This window comes from Oculina patagonica, chromosome 1 (genome assembly GCF_052425735.1).
Source record: "Oculina patagonica isolate OP01 chromosome 1, crgOcupat, whole genome shotgun sequence".
Taxonomy (NCBI): Eukaryota; Metazoa; Cnidaria; class Anthozoa; order Scleractinia; family Oculinidae; genus Oculina; species Oculina patagonica.
The window spans coordinates 4,988,139-5,011,046 of NC_135758.1; the positions used below are offsets into that span (position 1 = coordinate 4,988,139).

General features: G+C 38.9%; 3 protein-coding genes across 3 annotated transcripts in view; all 3 read left to right on the forward strand.

Annotated features, from left to right (window-relative positions):
* The window catches only part of LOC144648597 (uncharacterized), a 701,885-nt gene that overhangs the window by 479,951 nt on the left and 199,026 nt on the right, over positions 1-22,908 (forward strand).
* Positions 1,035-9,792, forward strand: LOC144636292 (alpha-N-acetylgalactosaminidase-like). The gene is made up of 14 exons (XM_078495467.1): positions 1,035-1,145; positions 2,210-2,279; positions 2,386-2,467; positions 4,002-4,094; positions 4,677-4,713; positions 4,828-4,892; positions 4,994-5,161; positions 5,918-5,977; positions 6,257-6,358; positions 6,644-6,718; positions 7,374-7,438; positions 7,968-8,025; positions 8,669-8,788; positions 9,601-9,792. Exons 1-14 carry the CDS (start codon positions 1,049-1,051, stop codon positions 9,790-9,792), a joined length of 1,284 nt encoding a protein of 427 aa, XP_078351593.1. The 5' UTR covers positions 1,035-1,048.
* LOC144658484 (alpha-N-acetylgalactosaminidase-like) lies at positions 12,289-22,787 on the forward strand. The gene is made up of 14 exons (XM_078518943.1): positions 12,289-12,598; positions 12,738-12,807; positions 13,580-13,661; positions 13,773-13,865; positions 14,458-14,494; positions 16,020-16,084; positions 17,994-18,161; positions 18,999-19,058; positions 19,267-19,368; positions 19,995-20,069; positions 20,307-20,371; positions 20,742-20,793; positions 21,801-21,914; positions 22,539-22,787. The coding sequence occupies exons 1-14, from the start codon at positions 12,337-12,339 to the stop codon at positions 22,722-22,724; spliced, it is 1,431 nt and encodes a 476-aa protein (XP_078375069.1). The 5' UTR covers positions 12,289-12,336; the 3' UTR covers positions 22,725-22,787.

The following is a 22,908-nucleotide window of genomic DNA, read 5'->3' on the forward strand; positions in this document are numbered from 1 at the left end:
ATTGAAAAGACGAAATAGACAAGGTAAGTCTCGGTGTTATGTTATTCTCAACACGGCCCGAAGCAACGTTTTCCAATCGAAAATCAAGTGTCATTTTTGTTGATCCTAGGCTAAAGTGCAGAACCAAATTTACAATTGCTTTTTTTGTAAGTTTGTTGTATACGTCAGAAATTATAATAAACAATGTTCGGCTAACAAGTCCCACTGTCAAGTTAGTTTATTAGAATAAATGTTCGGTTGAGTGAATTTACAAAAAACCTAAAAAGATACAGGACAATAAGATTGAAAAAAATAAAATCATGTCCAATGGACTTAAATGAACTGCAACAAACCGAAACCACTGAAACGAAACCGCCGAAAAAACCGAAACGGCCGAAACGAGAGGGCCTCAATGGGGTTAGCCGTAAAACGGCCAAAAATTTAGCCGTTAGGCGTAAAAATTAGAAAATTTTAACCGTTAACCGTAAAATATGTTAACCGTAAAAAATCGGTCAGTAATTATAAATAAACCAAACTAGTTCAGTCTAACCGGAGTGTTATTTAGGCTAACCGGATTGCACTTTCAACTCCGGTTAGCCCAGTTTTAGCCTGAATAACACTCCGGTTAGCCTGTTTACGGTTAGGTCTCAGTATTTGTAATGGGTTTTGCTTGATTCGGTGATTTGTTTCGTTCGCTCGTTTCGGCCGTTTTGGTTGTTTCGGCGTTTTCGTGTTGGTGGTTTGGCTAGTTTCTGTCGTTTCGTTTCGGTGGTTTCTTTCGGAAAGAAACCACCGAAACGAAACGACCGGTTGTTTCGGGTTTAAGTACATGCCCCAGCATTCTGTCAGTTTACCCTAGCAATTCGCCAGTACCTAGTTTATTTCAAGTTTCTTGCCTAAGATCAAAACATCACATAATTGTGTTTTATGGTGCCAGTTTTTCTAGCTATAAAAGACAGCTTTAACCAGTAATAATGATTTTGTACTGAGGTCACCGTTCATGTCCTTCGAATAAACAGGAGCTTTCAACTCCTTCATTTGAAAGGAATCTGCTAAGTTTGTAACAGCCATGTCAGTTTTAAGAGAAGCGGTGGTTCTATGTCTGTTTTTCTGGCTTCTACAGCGCGTTCGTTCGCTCAACAATGGACTAGCACTCACTCCACCGAGTAAGTAGTAATGAATGCGCAGATTCTCATCTGTATGACTGTGCCTTCTACGATTCAGTCAAATATCTAGAGTATCTTATCCGTAGATTAACTGCATAGACTGCATACGACTTATATAAAGTTGCTATAATCTAGATGACAACGACGTTTATACAACACATGAAATCTACAACACATTGTCACTTATGTGGCCTTTATTTATAATTAATAACAAGTCACCGAGAAAAGATTGCTTTCTTTGTCTCTGTTTGGTACCTGTTAAGGGAACGTTTAAACACTGAAAGAAAATTAAATGAAGGTGTTTTATCTTAAGATTTATTGATCCAGATATGCGATACATTCTTCGCTTAACAGAGCTTTATCGTTGTGATTTTCAGTCTCTTTAAATCAGTGCTATAATTATTTTACTCTAAGTGAAACTAGTAGGTCGTGATGGAGTTTTAAACTGGTGTAAATTTTAGCCGTCAGTTGTCAAACAAGGAAAAAATTTTCGTCAACCGACTTGATGAGAATTATTTGTCAGACAGTCTTAGATTTATTATTTTGACAGCTCCTATTTAATTTTTTTTTCATTGCACAAAATAAAGGCACTCAAATGAATGGTTTCTCTAAATTATTATTATTGTTTTGTAAGGCTAGAGCTTGTAAAGATATAACACGCACTATGATTGGCTAATAGTCGGGGCTGGATTTTCCTGTAATGGCCACGGGCATTATATGAACCTGATGAAGTCAGGCCGTGCCTGACGAAATATTGGAAGGAAATTATAATAGTTCAATATGGCTACTGTACGGTCAGCCTTTCTGTTGTTTTACTATTTGTTCGTATTTATACATTTTGCTGATCAGATCCACCAGGATCAGTTCTTCGTATTGTCCGTTGGCCCTTTCGCAAATAAAAGTGTTCATTATATTAATGCAGGCAACATAACGCGACAAAGATGCCATATGCATGGTACATACTTCTTAATAAGCTCTAAACCGTACCGGTAAAATATCGTACCAGAATGACGGAATTCGGGCAATTTCCTCGCTAAACTTTTTTTTCTGTTCTACGTTTGTAGTGGGATGGATGTCGTGGGAGCGATTCCGTTGCGTCACGGACTGTGAGAATGATCCTCAAAACTGTATCAGGTAAATAGACACAACAGAACCGTGTTGCAGATCGAGTTGTGTGGTTTGATATAAGTGACTTTCTGTGCAGGACATAGCAGCTAACACAGTCTAATGCCTTTGATAGCGAGAGGTTGTACATGGAAATGGCTGATGCAATGTATTACGGTGGATACAGAGCTGCTGGTTATCAGTATGTCTGCATTGATGTAAGTGCTCCACAACACTGTAGAAAAGCATTCTCGTCCCCAGAGACGCTTGTCCCTCTTAGACGTCTGAGCGTGGGGCACAAGGAACAAGTGGCTCTGGACACATGATTCGGTGGCTAGTAGGCACAGACAGATTGTGCTCGGCAACTTTTGAGCAACTTTTGGCGTTTGGAGCAACTTTTTCCAATTTTAGCAACCTTGAGCAACTTTTGGCTTTCTGAGCAACTTTTGAGCAACTTTGTATTGATATGGCTTATAAGAATCACAAAAATTAACATTTGATTGAAATTTTGAAAAGGAACCATCTATTTCTGTAAAAACATTGATACTTTGCATACTAGCAGGGAACGGGTGTCGAGGAGGTGTTGAGAGGACATCATAAGCCCACCTCGTCCCCAGTTATTTTCGGTTCACTACCACTGCCTGGTCGCCCAGGCTTTCTTGGCCTGGTTGCCCAGCGTCGGCAGCGTGTTCTTCAACTGTGCAAACCTTTTATAATATACATGTGCCCAAGATATACACTTCAGATTAATATATTGAACTTTCTTAAGTTCCAATTATCCAAAAAGAACAATGATTAATGATATTTAATAATATTTGTATGAAATACTAATATATTAAAGTAGCAACTTTTGAAGTTTTAGTAGCAACTTTTTGGGGTTTTTGGGCAACATTTTAGCAACTTTTTGGCTTAAAAAAGAGCAACTTTTCATGATTTTGCGAGCACAATCTGTCTAGGCCTAGTGGCTAGATTTTTAACGAAGAGAATTTAAATCTAGCCAATCAAATCAACCGTTGTAAAATACCTTACAACAAAGGAATTTTGAAACGGTTTATTTGATTTGCCAGATTTAAATTTCCTTTGTTAAAGGTCTAGCCACCATATCATGTGTTCCTTGTGCCCCTCGTTCCTTGTGCCCCAGGCTCAGCCGGCTAAGAGGGCCAAGCGGCCCTGGGGACGAGAATTTGTAGAAAAGAAGCTCAAACTGAACTGCTGGACTGCATGCGCAATACAAAACTTTTGAACGTGGATTTGTATATCAGCTAATGACGTTTTCACACAGTATTTCACAAAGCGTCCTGAAAGGGGGGGGGGGGTATAAATACCATTTCCCAGCCTATTGTTTTCCCAAATTTTCCAAATCCCAGTCCCAGTTCCATTGTTTTTCTTTTAGTTTGTGGTTCCTAGTCCCAGTAACCCAATCCCATTTTCCCAGTGATGGGGAACACTAACCCAAATACCAATTCCTATTTTATTTTGATTCCTTTCGATCCCTCTTCGCACAAGTAGATTGAACACTAAATATCGAAGATGAAAGAGGAATAACGAAAATCCGTTATAAAAAAGAATTTTATGGTGGAAAAACTTTTTTACCAGACAATAGCGTTTTGGTACATACGGTGTGACGTCATGAAATCCAAAATGACGTCGTGCCATAACCATCAAGAAATGACCCTCTCTTGTACTGATAACTTGGTTTGTCCACTGTTTTCATCAGTTTCTGAATAACATTATTTTAAACTTTCCATATAGGACTGCTGGACAGCAATGAACCGAACAAAAGACGGTCGCCTGCAGGCTGATCCCAAACGATTTCCAAATGGCATAAAAAAGCTGGCAGATTATGTAAGTAGGTCAAACAGTTTATTTTGTAGGGGTGACTATTGGGCTCATTTTGCCTATTGTGATAGTATTGCGATAGTCGAATTACTATTGCAATACTATTGCGATAGTAGTGATACTATTGCGATAGTATTAGCGACTTAATAGCGTCGTAATCATTTCTTTCTCCAAGAAGGGAATGGAGTTAATATTCGAACCACCATTTTTAACACGGATAAGGCCCTGGAGACAAGCAACATCCGTGAAGTTTGCTTTTATGGCTTGTTATACAGTACGGATTCTGAAACAACGAACGGAAAGCCTAGAAACGACGGCAGAGAACAAGAGAGGCATTTTTCAATCAAGGAAAAAGTGCTACAGGACAACATTTGAAAAACTATCATAACTATCGATAGTTAATGAAACTATCGTGCTTGTTATCGATAGTTGAATTTGCGATCGATGCATCGCTGTCGGAGCACTCCCAATCGCGATCGACTCGATCCCTATTATTTTGTGTTGTTTATTAGTACTTTCTTCACTCGAAATACCGTCTCAGGAAAATTGATAGAGCGAATCAAGAAGATATGCATCGTTTTTTTACAGGTTCATTCCAGGGGGCTCAAACTTGGGATCTACGCAGGTAAAAGCAACATTTTGCTTTTTTGTCAGTTTTGCGGGGGTGGGGGTGGGGGTGGGGTGTTCTCTTTTGTTATCTTTTACTAATCTTTTTGAAACTCATTTATGCACATTGCAGATTATGGAACCAAGACATGTGCAGGGTACCCAGGAAGTATCAAACATATCAAGAAAGACGCACAGGTTACTAAGAATTGCCGGGTTCCTTTTCTAGTTGCAGGCTTCATACATTGACCATGTTGACTCACCAATTCAGCATGTCTCCGATTTCCTTTTTTCTCCAGACGTTTGCAGACTGGGGAGTTGATTATCTCAAGTTAGACGGTTGCTATGCCAACCCACGAAAAATGGACAAAGGATATCCAAAATTTGCCAGGGCGCTGAATAAAACCGGTCGGCCTATCATGTTCTCGTGTAGTTGGCCCGCTTATCAAGTCTATATGAATATCACAGTAAGTCTTACATTTACCAAGTCAGTGATTAAGTTGTATCATTCTAAAATCAATACTGTTGATCCTACTTTGTTTTGGTGCATGCGGATTCCCACTCAAATCAAATCCCAGCTGTAGCTAGTATTTTACCTGATTTTATTTCCATTGGTTTCCGAGGGACGTGTCAAAACTCATTATTAACGAGATGCACTCTGATTGGCTAAAAATTCAGGCCCACACTCTGATTGGCTAAGTTTTGTCATTTCGTGAACGTTATCACAAAGTATATGAATAGGCCAATGTATTATAAACGTTTTAAAAGCACTCCTGCTATACCGTAAAATTCCGATAAACCCCCACCCCCGCTTATAAGCCCCCCTGGTAAGCCTCCCCCGTCCTAGATATAAGCCCCTCACCGCTGGATGGCAGTACTGAAAAGAGCTAAATGTTGCTTTACTATAAATTTTTAATTTAAAAACGTATTTCGATCAACACTAACGTGGCTCGTTTCAAATCACTTTTTTATTCCGCTAATAAGCTCCCCCTCCTCCTCCCCGAATATAAGCCCTCCTGTTTATAAGCCCACCCAAAACCCCTTACGAAGTTGTATAAGCCCAGGGCTTATAACCGGAGTTTTACGGTATAAGAACATTGGAGAAATGTAGAACATACTCGCCTGCAACCCGTAACGTTTAGTTTTAAATGCCCGACGTCTAATTACAACAAGCTACATATTTTTTTCTATTTTTTTCTAATAACCATCTTCTTTATCCCCAGCCAAATTACAAGAAAATTGCAAAACACTGCAACTTATGGCGAAATTACGGTGATATTCAGGTAATTTCACGTCTTTGACACTTATATACGTACACTATTACTTTAGTTATACTGTTTTAGTTATTTCCAAGCATCTTGTTCCTTGTTTATGTTTCAAGTTCACATGAAATCTCACACATAACCGTCAGTGGCCTCAAAATTAGCAAGCTTACTTTAAGTGGGAGGAAAATCATGCGAGTGCCTATTGCTAACACGAGAGACGCGGTATCACGAGTTACTGAACGCTCTTTGGTTCGGAGCTTCTATTGACTGCTGTCGTTCAACAATTTTGCTTTGCAGGATTCGTTCCAAAGTGTTGTGGACATTTTTAACTGGTACGGTGACATGCAGGATGATTTGGTCCCAGCAGCTGGCAAAGGACACTGGAATGACCCTGATATGGTCAGTGGACTCTCTCTCTATAAAGCATGACCCTTTGTCTGAGTGCCATACTACCCGTCTAACTTGTTTTCAAAGGATCTCTGGTTTTGCTATTCTATTTTGTTTAATCGTAGCTTGTGTGTGTGTTATCATAACTTTCTCAGTCTGCAGAGCCTTCTTTGCAATCACTGGGCAAATAGAAAGCAAGAGCCCATTTGTAAAAAGATATATTTGATGCTAAAACACCATAATTTTCCGCAATAAAAACCAGTCGTCCTTAGCCTTTTTTTGTTTATATTATTTCAGTTGATCATTGGAAACTTTGGCCTGAGCTATGAGCAGTCCAAGCTGCAGTTTGCTTTGTGGGCAATAATGGCATCTGTAAGTATTTAACATGGACTCCTATAGCAATTTGAAACCCAATACTAAAACCTAAGTAGTCACTGCCTTCGTGTTTAAGGAAATAAACCAATCAGAACTCTAGGAAAAGGCGTGCAACCAGTGGCGAGGGCGGGAAAACATGTAAACGAAAGCCTGTGGCAAACGCCAGAAAGATGTAATTCGCGGCAAGCGAGTGAAAACATGTTTCCTGTGGCAAATGCGTGAATAACTTTACCAGTTGCCCAGAGGGAATGGACGTAACATGACTAAATTAAAACGCGGGAGAACTTCAACAGCTAAATTTCTCGCTGCTGTTTAAAGCAAGTTGTGCCAGTAGAGCTCACACAACGTAAATGAAAAACACTCGTACGTTGTCTCGAGAAAGTAATTTCCTACTAAACCCAGTTGTCGACTATGAAATAATGATTATGAAATAATGATAATGAATTTATATAGCGCATTTTTCATATGTATATGTTCAAATGCGCTGTACCGTACACATACTGTAATTTGCTACACAAGGCCAGACCACAACACCGGGAGCTTCGTGCCCTACTCTATGCGAACTATTAAATAATGCTAGGCTATTATTGAAAAAAAAATCCAATCAGAAGCAATAAATCTTGTATTAACAGTTTGTAAACTTTGTCAACAGCCTTTGTTGATGTCTAACGACTTGCGCGACATCGATTCAAGATCCAAAGACATTCTTCTCAACACGTGAGTAAAACAGTTACATTTCTGGCCAACCGGGTACATTAAATTATTTCACTAACTGAATAACTCTTATTAACATACTGCGCACTTTTTATTTGTAAGAGATCTGGAGTTTAAGTCGTGAGTTTAACTCCAACTCCTCGGTCATAGAAACAGCACTCCACCCCCCCCCCCCCCCCAGACAGGGATGTGCTCGTCGGAAATTTTGAGAAAAGCCTCTAAAGGAGAGCAATCTGGGCGTGGCTCAAGCTATTTTTGACGAATTAAAGAACTCAAAATGCTGAAAATAGAATTATATTTCTCTATTTCTTCGGATGCAACCCGTTTAAAAACCTTTAATTCACATAGGAGTCCCCTGGGAAAAAGGCTCGTGTTAGTTAATTTGGGATTCTAACTATACAGACGTTCCCACAAGCTGCAAGCTTTAAAACACAAACCGTGTAGTTACCCTTTCAGATTAAGTGCGTACAATCACACTTCAGTCGGCCTTTTAAGCAAACCGCACGTTGCTTATAATTATGTCTTCTTACAGAGAAATCATCGCCGTAAACCAAGACAAACTTGGGAAGCAAGGAAAGCGCATAACAAAGGTAAAGTATAATGACAAATTTAAGGGAAATTATAGCGTTGTGCGTATGTGCCGAAGGAAAGCGAAGGATTTTCATATACCATTTGTTTGTTTGTTTTTTTTTTTTTTTGGGTGAAATACGCGGTTTCCATGTGGGAGGCGCGGTGGCCTAATGGTTAGCGCGCTGGACTCCGGATCAAGCGTTCCGGGTTCGAACCTTGGCCTGGGTCATTGTGTTGTGTTCTTGGGCAAGACACTTTCCTCTCGAAGTGCCTCCCTCCACCCAGGAAAATAAATGGGTACTCGCCGGTAACCGGCGAATAAATGCTGGGGGTAACCCTGCGATGGACTAGCATCCCATCCAGGGGGGAGTAGAAATACTCCTAGTCGCTTCATGTTACTGAAGCCGGGATAAGCTCCGGCCTGTATGGGCCACTAGGCTCGACGCAGACTTTACCTCTTACGCGCGGTCTGCATGGTGTTTTGCTGTTAACGAAATAAATCGTGTCGGTATTGATCATGCACAACGGGAAAATACAACCCCTAAAATTCTATCAAAAAGCTTGGTACATCGAAGTGTAATTTTTGCATCTTTGTTTGGTCATTTGACCAACTGTTAAAGCCTTATTTGTTTATTGTTGCTTTTATCTCTCTAAAAACTGCAGGACAATACATCGTTTACGGAGATATGGTCCCGTCCCTTGTCAGATTGTGGCAGTGTTGCAGTAGTTCTTCTCAGTCTGAGATCGGATCTGCCTTCTGAAGTGGAAGCCTCATTTTCTGATGTAAGCATATTTCTGATGTTCTGAATTGATTTCCCTGTGGTCCCTTCCCGTCGTGGAGAGGGGGGGGGGGGTGAATCGAGACTGCTGATGCACGGAGGACATAGTTTGTTAGTGGTTTGACGCTGACTGTTTTTTGATGTTATTTTTCAAGACTGCTTAAGCCTTCATCAGTTGATTGCTTAATTTCAACTGATGAAGGCTTGATGAGCCCAAGCTGAAACGTCTTGAAAAATAACATCAAAACACAGTACAGCGGGATTTTACAGTAAGCTTGTTATATTTTTGTAAACAATTAATGCAAACTATCGCCGTTATGGCCCACGTACCACTGCTAAAGTGCAGGTAGGTAAACTAGGTAATTCCGGGCTAATTTCTTGATTCTCATAGTATGGTCCCTGAGCTCTCCCTATTCCAACGAAACAGGGCGAGTAAGGAGAGTACAAAGACTGGACTACGATTCCTAAATACTACGTCCCAAAACAAGAGTGAGCAGTGGTCTTCATTTCCTTATCACGCGAGTGGAAACTTAGTGAGCCTTAGTAACTATGAACAGAAAGTGCTCACAGTCAATCCCCAACGAAGCACAATGATCAGTAAGCAAAGTATCTTTCCGAGGCTGTATTCTGGATCAAGTACCTCTGGTGCAGGAACACTAGTACCCAGCAATGAATTTTTTTTTCTTTCTGGTCAGCCCGACCATAGATTAGAGTGTGCCCCTTCCAGTCCAAGTAACCCGGGTTATATCCCCTCCTAACAAAGTACCCTAGAGGTATTGCCCCTATCGCCACTAAGTGTTCGTTTTTCAATGACAGGTTGGGATTTCAACAAAAAGTGCCTGCGTACGCGACCTATTTGCCCATCAACCATTAGGAATGTATAATAAATCGTTCAAGGCAAAAGTGAACCCCAGTGGAGTGGTCATGGTCAAGTTGACGCCACTTTGCGAAGACAAACATACTAATAAAAAAGACAGCCATAAACGTTGTTGCTTAACGAGCTGTTGATTAAATTTTATGCATTTAATACTGTAAATTCACGAAAACATCAATAAAATTAACCAAAGAACTATCCATTTGTAATCTTTTTTAACTGTATTATTTTGGCACCTTCAACTAGGCATGAATAGATTGTGCTAGTAAATTTAGGAAAAGTTGCTTCACAAAATACCAAAAAGTTGCTCTAAAGTTGCTCAAATATTAAAATGTTGCCACCAAAATTTAGAAAAGTTGCTTGCTCTCTAGAGTCGTGTTGACGTGAATTTTGCGTTTTCTAAAAATTGAAGCGCTTGCAGGTTTACTTAAGACTTGCCCCAGCGTCTTATCCGTCTATGGTAACCTCAATGGGGTCAATGTCTGAATTATTTCCATTTATCTCGTCTGAAATTTCATCTGATTGCGATGTCATAAGTGACTCGCACTTCAGCAAATACCAAGATGGCCGGCGGCAGGTTCTATGTTGCAGCGAATAAAACCATTTTAATAAAATCCTTCGAAAAGTTGCCGAGCACAATCTATTTATGCCTACCTTCAACACATTTTCCCGGTGGACGTTCCTCTCTGGTTGCCGGCTTCCGAAAAGACAGGAAGCAGGCGACCAGAAAGGGACGGCTGAAATTCAGGCCGATACTTCGGCTTCAACCGAAAAACGATAGATACTGCTGGAAATAAGTACATGTATTAGTGGAAATCCTTAATTTGGAATTGATAAAGTGCAATCTTGTAACCCGGGGTGGGAGGTACTCCCTATAATGGCCTATACAGGGAGGCTCCGCCCAAAAGGGGTACCTTTTTCAGGCTTCAGGTATATAAAAGGGTAAAAATTTCACAACTTTAACAGTCAAAATATTTCGAACGGATGCAATTTATGGCTGTATTATTTCAATTAATTAAGCGCTACCAGAAGAACATGATCTACTTAAAAATGACAAGAAAACGTCATGTTTCAAGTCTAAACCATGACTTTCAGGTATATGAAAGGGGTACCTTTTTTCATTAAAAGGTATACGAAAGGGGTACAATTTTTGGCACAATGGTATATAAAAGGGTAAGGGGTAAGAGCTCGGAGCGGAGCCTCCCCGTACAAAACTCTCCGCCGGGTGCCCCCCGGGTCTTGTAAACTAAGGTGAAAATTCACGGCACCTCTGCTATAAAGATCACGAAAGCTCTTTGCTACATGCTTGGCTGAGTTTTGATACTGGCCCTTTCAGCTGTCTTAGTCGTGTAATAATTAACAAATAGATTTCATTTTGCCGTGCGTCTGTTCAGTAATAGATCACAGATGACGTCAAAATGTGGTATGAACAGAGAAGTGGCCCACGAGGCGCTAGCCGAGTGGGTCACTGATGTTCATACCACATTTTGACGTCATCTGTGATCTATTACTGAACAGACGCACGGCAAAATGAAATCTATTTGTTTTATATAATAACACAAGACTTTAGCACACTTCAGTGTGCATGTGAGCAATGCCGCCGTACCGATGAACTGAGTTGTTTTGATTTCACTTTTAAATTTTTCGTTAACACGAAGCACTGTTAATCCGATTGAATAAACAGAAAAATGGTCAATGAAAGTCAATGAAAAAACTAACCTTTATTCCGATTTGGAAAGTTGTTCAAATCTGTGAGCATTAACCGAAGCGTTCAACCGCAATACGTTTGTTTCCCGTGGCGTCGTCCAACTGTACAACACCGGTCAAACTTTCATACAGATTTCGGATAATTTCTCGAATAATTCACTTTCTTCTTCAAGCTTGTTTCGCCCAGTTAAATGCTTCGAAAAATGAACGATGCTTGGCGTATTGTTTCTCACTGAAGATTTGTAATTAAGCTGAACCTTTTTGCTTTGTTGTGGCCCCGCAAGTTTGAAAAACTTTGCCGACAACTCTGATTTGGACTATGAACTCTGATCACCGCGCGAGTCACACCACCGCGTGACGTCATCTGTCTATCAACTTTATTGGTCTTAGAATTTTACAAATAAAAGAAAAAAGAAAAGGACCAAAAAGGAATTGCGCGAACGGGAAAATAGTAACCCATGCGGGGCGCAACCCTAAAAACTAAAAAGAATGGCGATAAAAATCTTAAATTAAAAAATATATGTATATACAATAAATCTAATTAATTACTATAGTTAAAAATTATAGTTATAAAATCTAGTTAATTACTTATAGCTAAAGTTATAAAACAAGATGCAGATAATATTAATTACAAAAATTAAGAGCGGTGGCAAGGGCAGTTACGGAAGAGGAACCAGGTGCAGGGCATGTCAATATCCTAGGTAGTGTCCAGTAGAGTAAAATAGGTGGCGCGCAGAAAATATTTGAATAAACTTGGGCTAGAAAATTTGTCGTGAGGGGCGAGGTTACAGATAGTGTTCCAAGGTTTTACAATTCTATTGAAAAAAGAAGCTTGAAAAGTTGCGGTTTTACAGTAAGCAGGTTTAAGTACGAGGGTGGGGTTCTTAGAGCGGGACCGGCCATGCTTGAAAAAAGTTTGCCGACATCTATGCGTCTGTACTCTGATAGATCATAAGTAAGAACCAATCAAAATGCGCGTAGAATTCAGGTTATTATATAAATTATCATCGCAGCAGTCACTGCTTCTCAGTTTGGTTTGTCCTCAATGCGAGATCGAGAGCGTTAATTCTTCTAAAAGGCTGGGTGTCCTGCGGCGTGAAACAGAACTCGTGATCGAAAAAATGGCGGGTCACTTCTTGTGTGTTGGGGCTGTATTTCTCCTTCTTGTAGTTGGATTTTCTGACAAGGATCTTGTTATTGGATTGGATAATGGTTTAGCTCTTACACCACCAAGTACGTTTTATTTATTGAATTTGTGAGTTGGAAATGAAATTTTGTCTTATTTGCATATCTGTTAAATAGCTGCCATAATTCTGTCGTGCGAGTATTTGGCATAAAAATTTACGTTTTGCGTTTCGTCCCAATCGTATAGTGGGTTGGATGGACTGGGAAAGATTCCGATGCAATATTGATTGCAATAAAGATCCAAATAATTGCATAAGGTGAGCCTTTATATTAAGTAAGTTCAGCGTAAGTTTATTAACTGCTTTTTTGGAGGTCGCAGAAACAATAGGTTGGGTAGCTACACTAATTTTTGTTTCGTTAATTTTGTTTTCACCCAACTACTTTTATAATTAGAGAGTTTCCTTGGCTAACAAGAAATGAGAATCTGTCAAAAACTTTTCTTTTGTGGTTGTCAGGGGGAAACATAAGCTTACTCTTTATTCAGAGAGGGTAAGCAAACGGGGGAGGGGGGGGGGGTCGTGATGCCGTTTCATGCACAAATTTTAACCAAATTCACGTATCACGTGTATTTGAAACAGCAGAATTCATGAATCACATGTCTTTTCTCCTACTTTCACGCGTCACCGTCTACATTTTGCCCTATTTTTACGTGTCACGGTTTAATTTTTGCCCTTTTCACGTGTCACACATAAACCCTTTGCTACCCTCAATAGGGATGCAACATGACACTAGTTTGCATGGCTTAAATTAGAGATGTTTATATTTTAATCATTGTACCCTTGATGTGGATGGATTTATCCTATATCGTAGACATACTTGAGCAAACAGTGGGTGTGGGGAAGGGGGACGGGAGGGCTCTGCACTTCACACCCCTATTTTGGCTGGTTTCCACAATAGCACCAGATGTCTCATTCCATGCCTCCCATAGATTCTCCCCCCCCCCTCCCCCTCCCAATCCTCCCTTACTCCTGGGCTTTTATCTCCAAGGGTTGGGAAGTAAACACAGTTGAGAGTCTTGTCTTTCAACAGTGAACGGCTGATTAAGCAGATGGCTGACCGTCTTGCTGAGGATGGCTATCGGGATGCTGGCTATAAATATGTTAGCATTGATGTAAGTGCCGTAATGTTTTTTTCTCAGAAGATGATGCTGTTTGTTGGTCTTTCAAATCTTTCAAATCTAATTCTCAAAATTACTTAATTCTTCTGCTTGAATTAACTTCAGGATTGCTGGTCTAATAAGAAACGCGACCCTTCTGGTAACCTTCAGCCCAACAGTACAAGATTTCCAAGTGGAATGAAGGCTTTAGCAGACTATGTAAGAACTCTTATGCTTGTTTTTGAAATAATAAGCTTCATTATTTCTAAATTAATTTTTAAAATTCATAAGTAATAAAACATTGAAAGTAATTGAAAGTATTTCTGTGCTGTTTATTGTTGAAGCTATCTGAGAGGAAAATCTAGCCCCCATCCCAACATACAATATTATTGTGGTGGCCAATACAGATCCAGTATAACTGCTAAATGGGGAGTCTAGTGGCCTCATAGTTAGTGTGCCGTACTCTGGATTGAGTGTTCCAGGTTCCAGCCCTATCCTGTTTAGGTTTATTGTGTTGTATTCTTGGCCAAGACAGTTTTTTCTCACAGTGCCTCTCTCCACCCAGGTGTATAAATGGGTACCAGCAAATAATGCTGAGGGTAGGGCTGTGATGGACTAGCATCCCATCCAGGGGGGAGTAGAAATATTCCTTGTCTCTAAATGCTATAAAAACCAGTATAAGCTCCGGGTCACAAAGCATGGGCCACAAAGAAGACCTTGAACTTTCTATTCTGATACTGCTTAATCAGTAGAAAGTTTTGTAAGAATTTTTACTGAGAGAATGTTCTGCTTTGCTCCTTTTGTGATATAGTTACACAGCAAGGGATTGAAACTTGGAATGTATGCCGGTATGTTACAATCTAACAAGTCCTTCATGATTTGGCTTAGTAAACTTTTAGTTTGATGAGCTATCTTTTGATTTAAAGGCAATTAATGTAGGGCTGCAAATAATTTTTTCACTTGAAAGGACATATGTCCTATTTAGCCACCATCATGGTCGGACAAAACAAAATTTTGGTCGGACATCACTAAAAACAAAAGGTTTAATTTATAATCAAAAAATTGTCTGGACATCATGTCTGACCACACTTGGGATTTTGTCCGACATGAGCAAATTTTGGTCGGCCAATGTCTGATGACCGACTGTTATTTGCAGCCCTGTAATGTATCATATATACTGACATAGCTCCTTTACACCTTCCCAAAGTCTCATGATCATCAGGGCCCCAAATTGGTTTAGGGCCCTAAGGCTCCAGGCCCCCAAAAAGCTGTGACTCTGGGCTCCGTGGCAAACATTGTCAGGGTACTGCGCTCTGCAGCAAAGGGCTCCAAGCAGTAAAACAACTTGGCTTAAGGCTCCATAAATCACCATCCCTATTTTGGAACCCTGTATCATGGTAAAAAGTTTAGTAAATAACTAATTTTATATTTCTGTAAGTAACTTTTAGTGTAAATAAATGAAAATTAACAACACTCTCAGGATTATAGTCAGGGTTTAACTTGTTTGTTTGTTTGGTAAAATAGTTCAAAATAACTTACTTATTCTGATTAATAACAAATTCTGCAGCTGCAATAATTTGCCGTTAACACCAAAGAGTAAGGTACTATTTCTTCCAATATCAGTGACAGGATTTCTAATCTCTGTAAATACCTGGCCCCAGTTGTTCAAAGGATAGATAATGCATCCACTCATTAAATCACTGCCCAGTGGATGGCATACCGTATTTACTCGAATAAGTGCAGCGGCGCTTATTTAATTTCCCGCGTCTGAAATGCAGCGCTTCTTTGAGGGCGGCGCTTATTTAAAAATTGGACGCCACAAACAATCTAATCTAGACGAAACTTTTACAGTAACTAAAAGAAGGGAGACGACTTTTGGTTGTCAGTATTCATCTCTTACGGAAGAGAGTTGTTGTCTTTGCTGTCCTGACAAAGTTCACGGCCTTCACAACATTAACAGAACTACGTGTTGTAAGAATTTTGGATATAAAAAATAATGGGCGAGCGGTAAAATAAAATAACTTTGAACTGCGAAACATCACTTTTGACGAGAAGAAATTTCCAAGGCTGTTTTCGAGTTGCTTTGTATTGTAGTGCTGTTTTTGGTTACACTGAATTCCTCGAATAAGCGCTGCATTGGGACTGCGGCGCTTATTAACCTTTTTTGGCCCAAATGCGGCGCTTATTAGAGGGAGGCGCTTGTTCGGGGGCGTCACTTATTTGAGTAGATACGGTAGTTTGTGTTGTCAACATTTATCCACTGGATGGCAATTTATCCAGCAAATAGTGCTATCCACCCTTTGAACAGCCGGCCATGGAAAATAAAACGTTTTTTGAACTGACTTACTAACAGTACTTTCCCTCTTGTGCCAGATTATGGGATCTTCACTTGTGCTGGTTATCCTGGAAGTCTTCAGCACATTGAACAAGATGCAAAGGTAATCATTCAGCTATTTTTAGAAAGCCGTTAAAAAAAGTTTTTCTACTTTGTCTTCTACTGCATCCAAAATCTAGTCGTTATTGTTTCCCCAGTCCACACTCCTTAAATTGTAAGAGGTGCTATCTGTTCATGATCAATTAATTATTCGTGGTTTATGAGGACTGGTGAGTTTATGTAGGAAATTTATATCGTTAGGGGTGGTGAATGGTTCTTCAAATAACTGGCACGCGATGCATGCAGAAGCGATGGCATTTCACGAGGGGTCTTACATAATTTTGAGGAAAACGTAAAGTAAATAATAGTAGCTGACACCCTGTGTGTCGAAAAGACTGTTATCCAACTGCATCTTACATTTTTTTAACATAAGAAGCAATGTTAGTGATTGTATAAATAGTATAGTCCGAGGATCTGATGGAATTCAAATAAATGCAGTTGTTATGAATTCACAGACCAAGGATGCAAATAATACATTTTCTTCGTAGATTTGCTCAATTGAACAACAGTAATACTTTATTTTATATTTTTATTATTTATTTAGATTTCCCTATGTTGTCTCAACAAAGATTGCGTTATATACTGCAGTGTGATATCACGGATAAACGACATACGATACGCGCGAGCAAGCTTTTAAGGTCAAACGGTCTCTTGCTCACAGCGGCCCTTTGTATTTTAAGAATTAGAAATTTCTGTCTACTCAATCTAATAGATTCCATCATATATAATAAGTCTCTTTCGTTCATACATTGTAGTTTTTCATTCTAACTGCACATAAGTATTTTGCTTTTGTGTTTTACGCCGCGATTTCTTGTTAAGTTAAACGAACCGATCGTGCGATGGCATAAAAGCGATGTCACGCCATCGCTTAAAAATGTGTCTCGCAAAATTTTATTCAAACTTCAGAGGTCTCATCGTCTCGAATTTTTCTTTGACGCCTTCTCGGAGTCTCAATTTCTTTTGCAAGGCTAAAAAGGTCTCGGGCTCACAGAAATGATATCAGTCTGCCGTCTCGCAAAGTCTCACATTTACCATTCGACACCCCTATTGTTATTTTGTTATATCTGTCAATGGCACCTGGCATAAAAAAATGAACCCCTTCCCACCCCTCATCCCCACCAGGGCCATTAGACAATCGCTTAGTTTATGTGAGGCCTTCCAAGGGGGTTTGTGATGTTGCTGTGTCACTCGTTTTCAATCCGCCTGTCGCCTATTTTAGTGAGGGAAACATTGACACTGTCGCAAATGAACACCCCTTCAGTGCTAGTTTCTGTCGGCTGTCGGTGCTCTGGAACAAGATTGTCGCTACATTTTTAGCTACCTTATTACAAGAAATTTTCGCGACACGCTAAGTGTCACGAACATACCATGACGCGAAAACTAAGTGACTCGCATTATGTCAATAATAAAAAAAGAATAAGTTTAGTACCACTGAAGGAAGGAATTTTTGATGTAAATGGATGTTGTCTTCAGTTGACTCATGAACAATAACTCATGCACGTATAAGCATGACCTACCTGTAGATATTTATGTGAGAACTGCTCTGTTGTTGAGATTTATATAGTCCCGTCCTTGTGTTTTTGTTAATTTTGACGTTATTGTTCCTTTGGTGAAGTCGTTTTATCTAATTCAAGGGCATGTTAAATAATATTGTCAAAGAAAAATGTAAATTGTGTCTTACTCAAAAATGCAAGATTTAAGTGATTCAAAATTTATGCAATTTTTTTTCGAAATCACGAAATTTAAGTGTCACGAAATATGCGCACCTCAAAATCGCGAAATTAACGTGTCACAAAAATTTCATGTTATTACTATAAGGTATTTTGGAGCAATGTCAGCTGTTGCCAAAACCCCTTGGAAGGCCTCTTACGTGGCACTGTGAGTATTTTATTGTATCATAATTCACATTACAGACATTTGCCAGCTGGGAAGTGGATTACCTCAAGGTTGATGGTTGTTTTTCAAACCCATATACATTTGATGTTGGTTACCCAAAGTTCTCACAAGCTCTTAATGCGACTGGACAGCCGATCTTACTTAGCTGTGAATGGCCTGATTACCAGACAAAACTGGGCATAAAGGTATATAGGCCAGTACTGCAGTGACCTCTTAACTATAGGTGGTTTTCACTGTCACGCCACTGTCACGCCGCTAAAAAATAAATCCAAAACTATTGAGTAAAAAAAAAAAAAAAGAATATTACAGGTTGTAGAAATTAAACTACTATATAAACTACTTGTCCAAGACCCCAGTCTGTACGGTATTCTGTACTCGAGTTATCCATCAAAATGTTTCATGCAAATTTAGAGAGCACAGTATGGAAATGCCATGTTGGAGCCCAACTGCTTCTCGAAAATCTCAACTGTTCAGATTGTTAAAAATCGCAAGATGAAGAATTTTTTAAGTATATTGCGAAAGCCTTCTGGCGGCCATCTTTGATCTTGTGTGGCGTGAAACCCTGAAATTCAAAATGCTCTATCTGAAAGACGGCCAATGCTATCAAGCTAAAAACCTTCAACAAGATATGTATTAATGATGTCAGTGCTGGAAATAATTTTTCTTACTTAAAAGGACATGTGTCCTTCCAAACTTTTATTTTGAACGGACATATTAGAAAATTGGTCAGACATCAATTCCCATTTTATATCAAACACATAAAATTTTTTCAAGACACAGTCAAGTAAGTTCTCGGACATCATGTCCAAACATATTGCAAAATTGGCCGGACATTTTGGCATATTTGATCGGACAATGTCGGATGACCGACAGTAATTTCCAGCACTGGATGTCTAATAGGCAGTGAAAAGGATAAAAACTCAGAGGCGGCCCTGCAATTCTGGGTTTTAGAATTTTAATGACGTCAAATGAAAGCCAAGAATAAGACTAATTAAAAAACTTGTCTCTGTGTTTTATGTCAGCCTGACTATGCTGCTATTGCTAAAGCCTGCAACACCTGGAGAAATTACATTGATGTTCAGGTTTGAAAGATTTATTGATTGATTGATTTGTGCTTAGTTTTTTTGTAATGTATCATATTTGTGTACCTATCATGCCTGTGGCTTTTTCCTACTCTTGTCATTTCCTCATTATGTGGCGTTTTATGACATTAATATTGCAAAAATGCAAAAAAAAAAATGAAATTAATATTAAATACAAACATCTTTATTTGATTGCCTTGAACTGTAGGACTCTTGGAAAAGTGTATTAGGAATTGTGGATCACTTTGCCGAGAATCAGGACACGTTCACAGCTGCAGCTGGACCTGGCCACTGGAATGATCCAGATATGGTAAGCTACTAAATGATACGAAGGGACATCATGCATGCTCCCTAAACAGATTCCTGTTGCACATAGCTACTGGGTAAAAACTATATAAATTGCTCCTCCCCCACTGGGTGGAATGCACTAGTCTCCTGCAGTTGCCCCCCCCCCCCAACAATTTTGGCCACCTCGTTATATATAACAGTCAGGATCCAATCATAGGTATTTACTCTTTACATTATTGAAATCTGTCTATCTAACAGACACACTGATGTAGGAAGGACACGAGCAGTTGTTTATTGGAGACAAGTAATGAAAAATTTACATACAAGCAGTAACTAGAGAAAAAAGTACATGAACACCGGAGCAAAGAAACTGTTTTGCAAACAAAAAGCTAAAAAAGAAAAATTTAACTTGGCAATAAGAGTGCGACAAACTGGTTGTGTCGAGTGACTAGCGCAAGAGGCGACAAGGCTTAAATATCAAGTGTGACGTAGAAGTCCAGTAGAGGAAGCCAAGGCGATAATTGCATGCAAATGCCGAACATAAACACATAAATTAGTTGTACTAAACAACTGTGTCTTAACTTGATAGATTTTTGTTTTTGGCATCTATAGTTAACTTTTGTTTCTGTAATTAATTTCCATGCACAGCTTGTTATTGGTAATTTTGGGCTGAGTTATGACGAGTCTAAAGCACAGTTTGCTCTTTGGTCAATCCTAGCTGCTGTAAGTATAGTTTTTAGTTGCAATTTAGAAATATTAAATTATATTAATGAGTTGTTCAACACCCTTCCAGCTTTTCCTTCACATTTTTTGCTTCATTTATTTTTCATAAATGCATCTTTTACATAAAACCTATTGACCGAGTGCTTACAAGCTCATCGACATCTCATTCATTTCTAATGCCAGAAAGTTGTAGTCATGATTATCTATAATAACAGCTTTTGATGTCTTTATTTTCAGCCTCTTATTATGTCCAATGATTTACGGAATATTTCAACGGAGGCCAGAGATATTCTTCTTAACAAGTATAGATAATTATTTTATTTTGTTTATTGCCTAAGTGTACTAAGACCAATCATTTGTTGCTGTTTTGTCTACACAAGGTTTATATAATTCGCGTATGGTACTGAGCACTTAGTACAGTTTTTGAACCTGTAGATATATAACTATGGTAATTGTCAATGGACACTTCATTGCAAAATTGCAAATTTTTGTCTCTTTTTCCCACAAATGACTTGGATGCATTAAAGAAGGACTTAAATATAGAAATTTGTTCTGCTGGTCTACAGCCTATTACAATAATTAAATTACGGTATATTTTTTAATACAACAGAGAAAATGACAAGCAAAGCCAAATAATTTTGACTAAAAAATTGATGCTCACTTTTATCACAGAGAAGTAATTGCTGTTAGTCAGGACAAGCTTGGCAAAATGGGAAGAAGAGTGGTGTGTATTTTAATTCCTTTGAAATGACATTTTTTTTTAAAACAACAACAAAAAAAGCATTGTCCTTATGTGAGGTTTGCCAGGGTATTTTCTACCATGGCAACATGCAGGCTGTGAAACTGTACCCTCCTGGAATATGCACATGTTGGTTCAGGTGGGGGGGGGGCAGTGCTTGTGGAGGGTTAGAAGTTCCCACTTCAGTGTTGTTTTCTTTCACTTCCCATACTGGCTTCCCTCTGGAGTACCAGTCAGTAATTTTATATCTGTAAATTTTAGGTAATTCATTTAATAACATTTTGCCTTTTTCTCACCCCTGGTAATTTATTCCAAAGTTATATATACCTTATTACATGAAATTTTCGCGACACGTTAATTTCACGATTTTGGGGTGCACGTATTTCGCGACACTTAAATTTCGCGATTTTACGAAAATTTTGTATTTTGAATCACTTTCATTTCGCGTTTTTGAGTAAGACACAATTTACATTTCCTTTAAAAACGACTTCATTAATGAAAAAATAACATCAAAATTAACAAAAAAGCAAGGGTGGGACTAAATCTCAGCAATAGCTACAACAGAGCAGTTCATGTCTACAAGTAGGTTATGCTTGTACGTGCATGAGTTATTGTTCTTGAGTCAATTGACGACAACATCCATTTAGATTGATAATTCCTTTCTTCAGTTTCACTAACCTTTTTTTTTTCTTAATTATTGACATAATGTGAGTTACTTAATTTTCGCGTCATGTTTGTTCGCGACACTTATTGTTCGCGTCACTTTTATTTCGCGATTTTTTTTGGAATCGCGAAATTTGCAAAATTAACGTGTCGCGAAAATTTCATGTAATAAGGTACATTTTTTTCAGATGTGGCCTTTGTACATTGAAACAGCCAAAGTACTCAATTTGGCCATGAGAATTATTGGTGGTACATAACACAATCTCTGGCTATTAAGAAACTGATGTACTATATTTTTAATTCTAAATTCTGTTTTAATTCTCTTATAGTCTGCTGAAAAAGGTTTGGAAGTCTGGTCACGTGCCTTATCAAATGGAAGTGTAGCTGTTGTACTATTTAATCGCAATAAGGAATCTGAGGATATCAAAGCAGATTTTAACCTGGTATGTATAAACTGAGGAAAACCACTGAAAACCAAAGCAACTGATTGCCATGGCCAGTCAGAAAAAACTTCTGGTAAACAACACATATTGGGCCAATGAGAACACAAAGCAAATAATTTACAGTACTTTCAAGTGTGGACCGCTTGCTAAACCAGTGTACAATCCCAGTGTACGATCTGTTGATGAACAACTTTAGCCGGTTCATATCAGTACAACTTAATTTCACATATGCAATATGGAAGATGCGGTGGCCAATAGGTAGTGTGCTGGACTCTGAATCTAGCGTTCTGGGTTTAAGTCCTGGCTGGGGCACTGCGTTGTGTTCCTGGGCAAGACCGCTGTTCTCTCATAGTGGCTTTCTTCACCAAGGTGTATAAATGGGTAGCAGTGAATTTAATGTTGGGGGGTAAATCTGCAATGGACTAGCATCCCATCAAGGGGGGAGTAGAAATACTCCTAGTTGCTTCATGCTACTGAAACCAGGAAAAGCTCCAGCCTGATGGGCCACTAAGGCTCCAATGGAGGCTTTACATGCCTACATGTACAATATGAAAAAGTATTGCAGACAGTGAAACAAGACATTTTTATTACTATCCCTAAGCTTTGTTACTTTCAATGTTGCAGGTTGGATTAAAGGCAGCTACAGCCTCTGCTAGAGACTTATTTGCTCACAGTGATCTGGGCCAGTTTACCAAGTTCTTTAGTGCCAAAGTGAACCCCTCGGGGGTGGTGATGGTTAAGTTAACACCAGTCAAAGAAGACCTTTATTGGCTCACAGATGTAAATGTAAAAAAGGAAATTATTATATAGTAATGCTATTACTCTTACAAGTTTTAAGAATCAATTACCATGTCAAATGTTCAAAACAATGAGCTCACTAGTAGATCATATTTCAGTAACACAGCTTTGAATAACAATAACAAAAATAATGATTGCTTAGTGTACATTTAAAACCTTACAGTAAACAAGATCATTATAAAAATCATTACTTAAT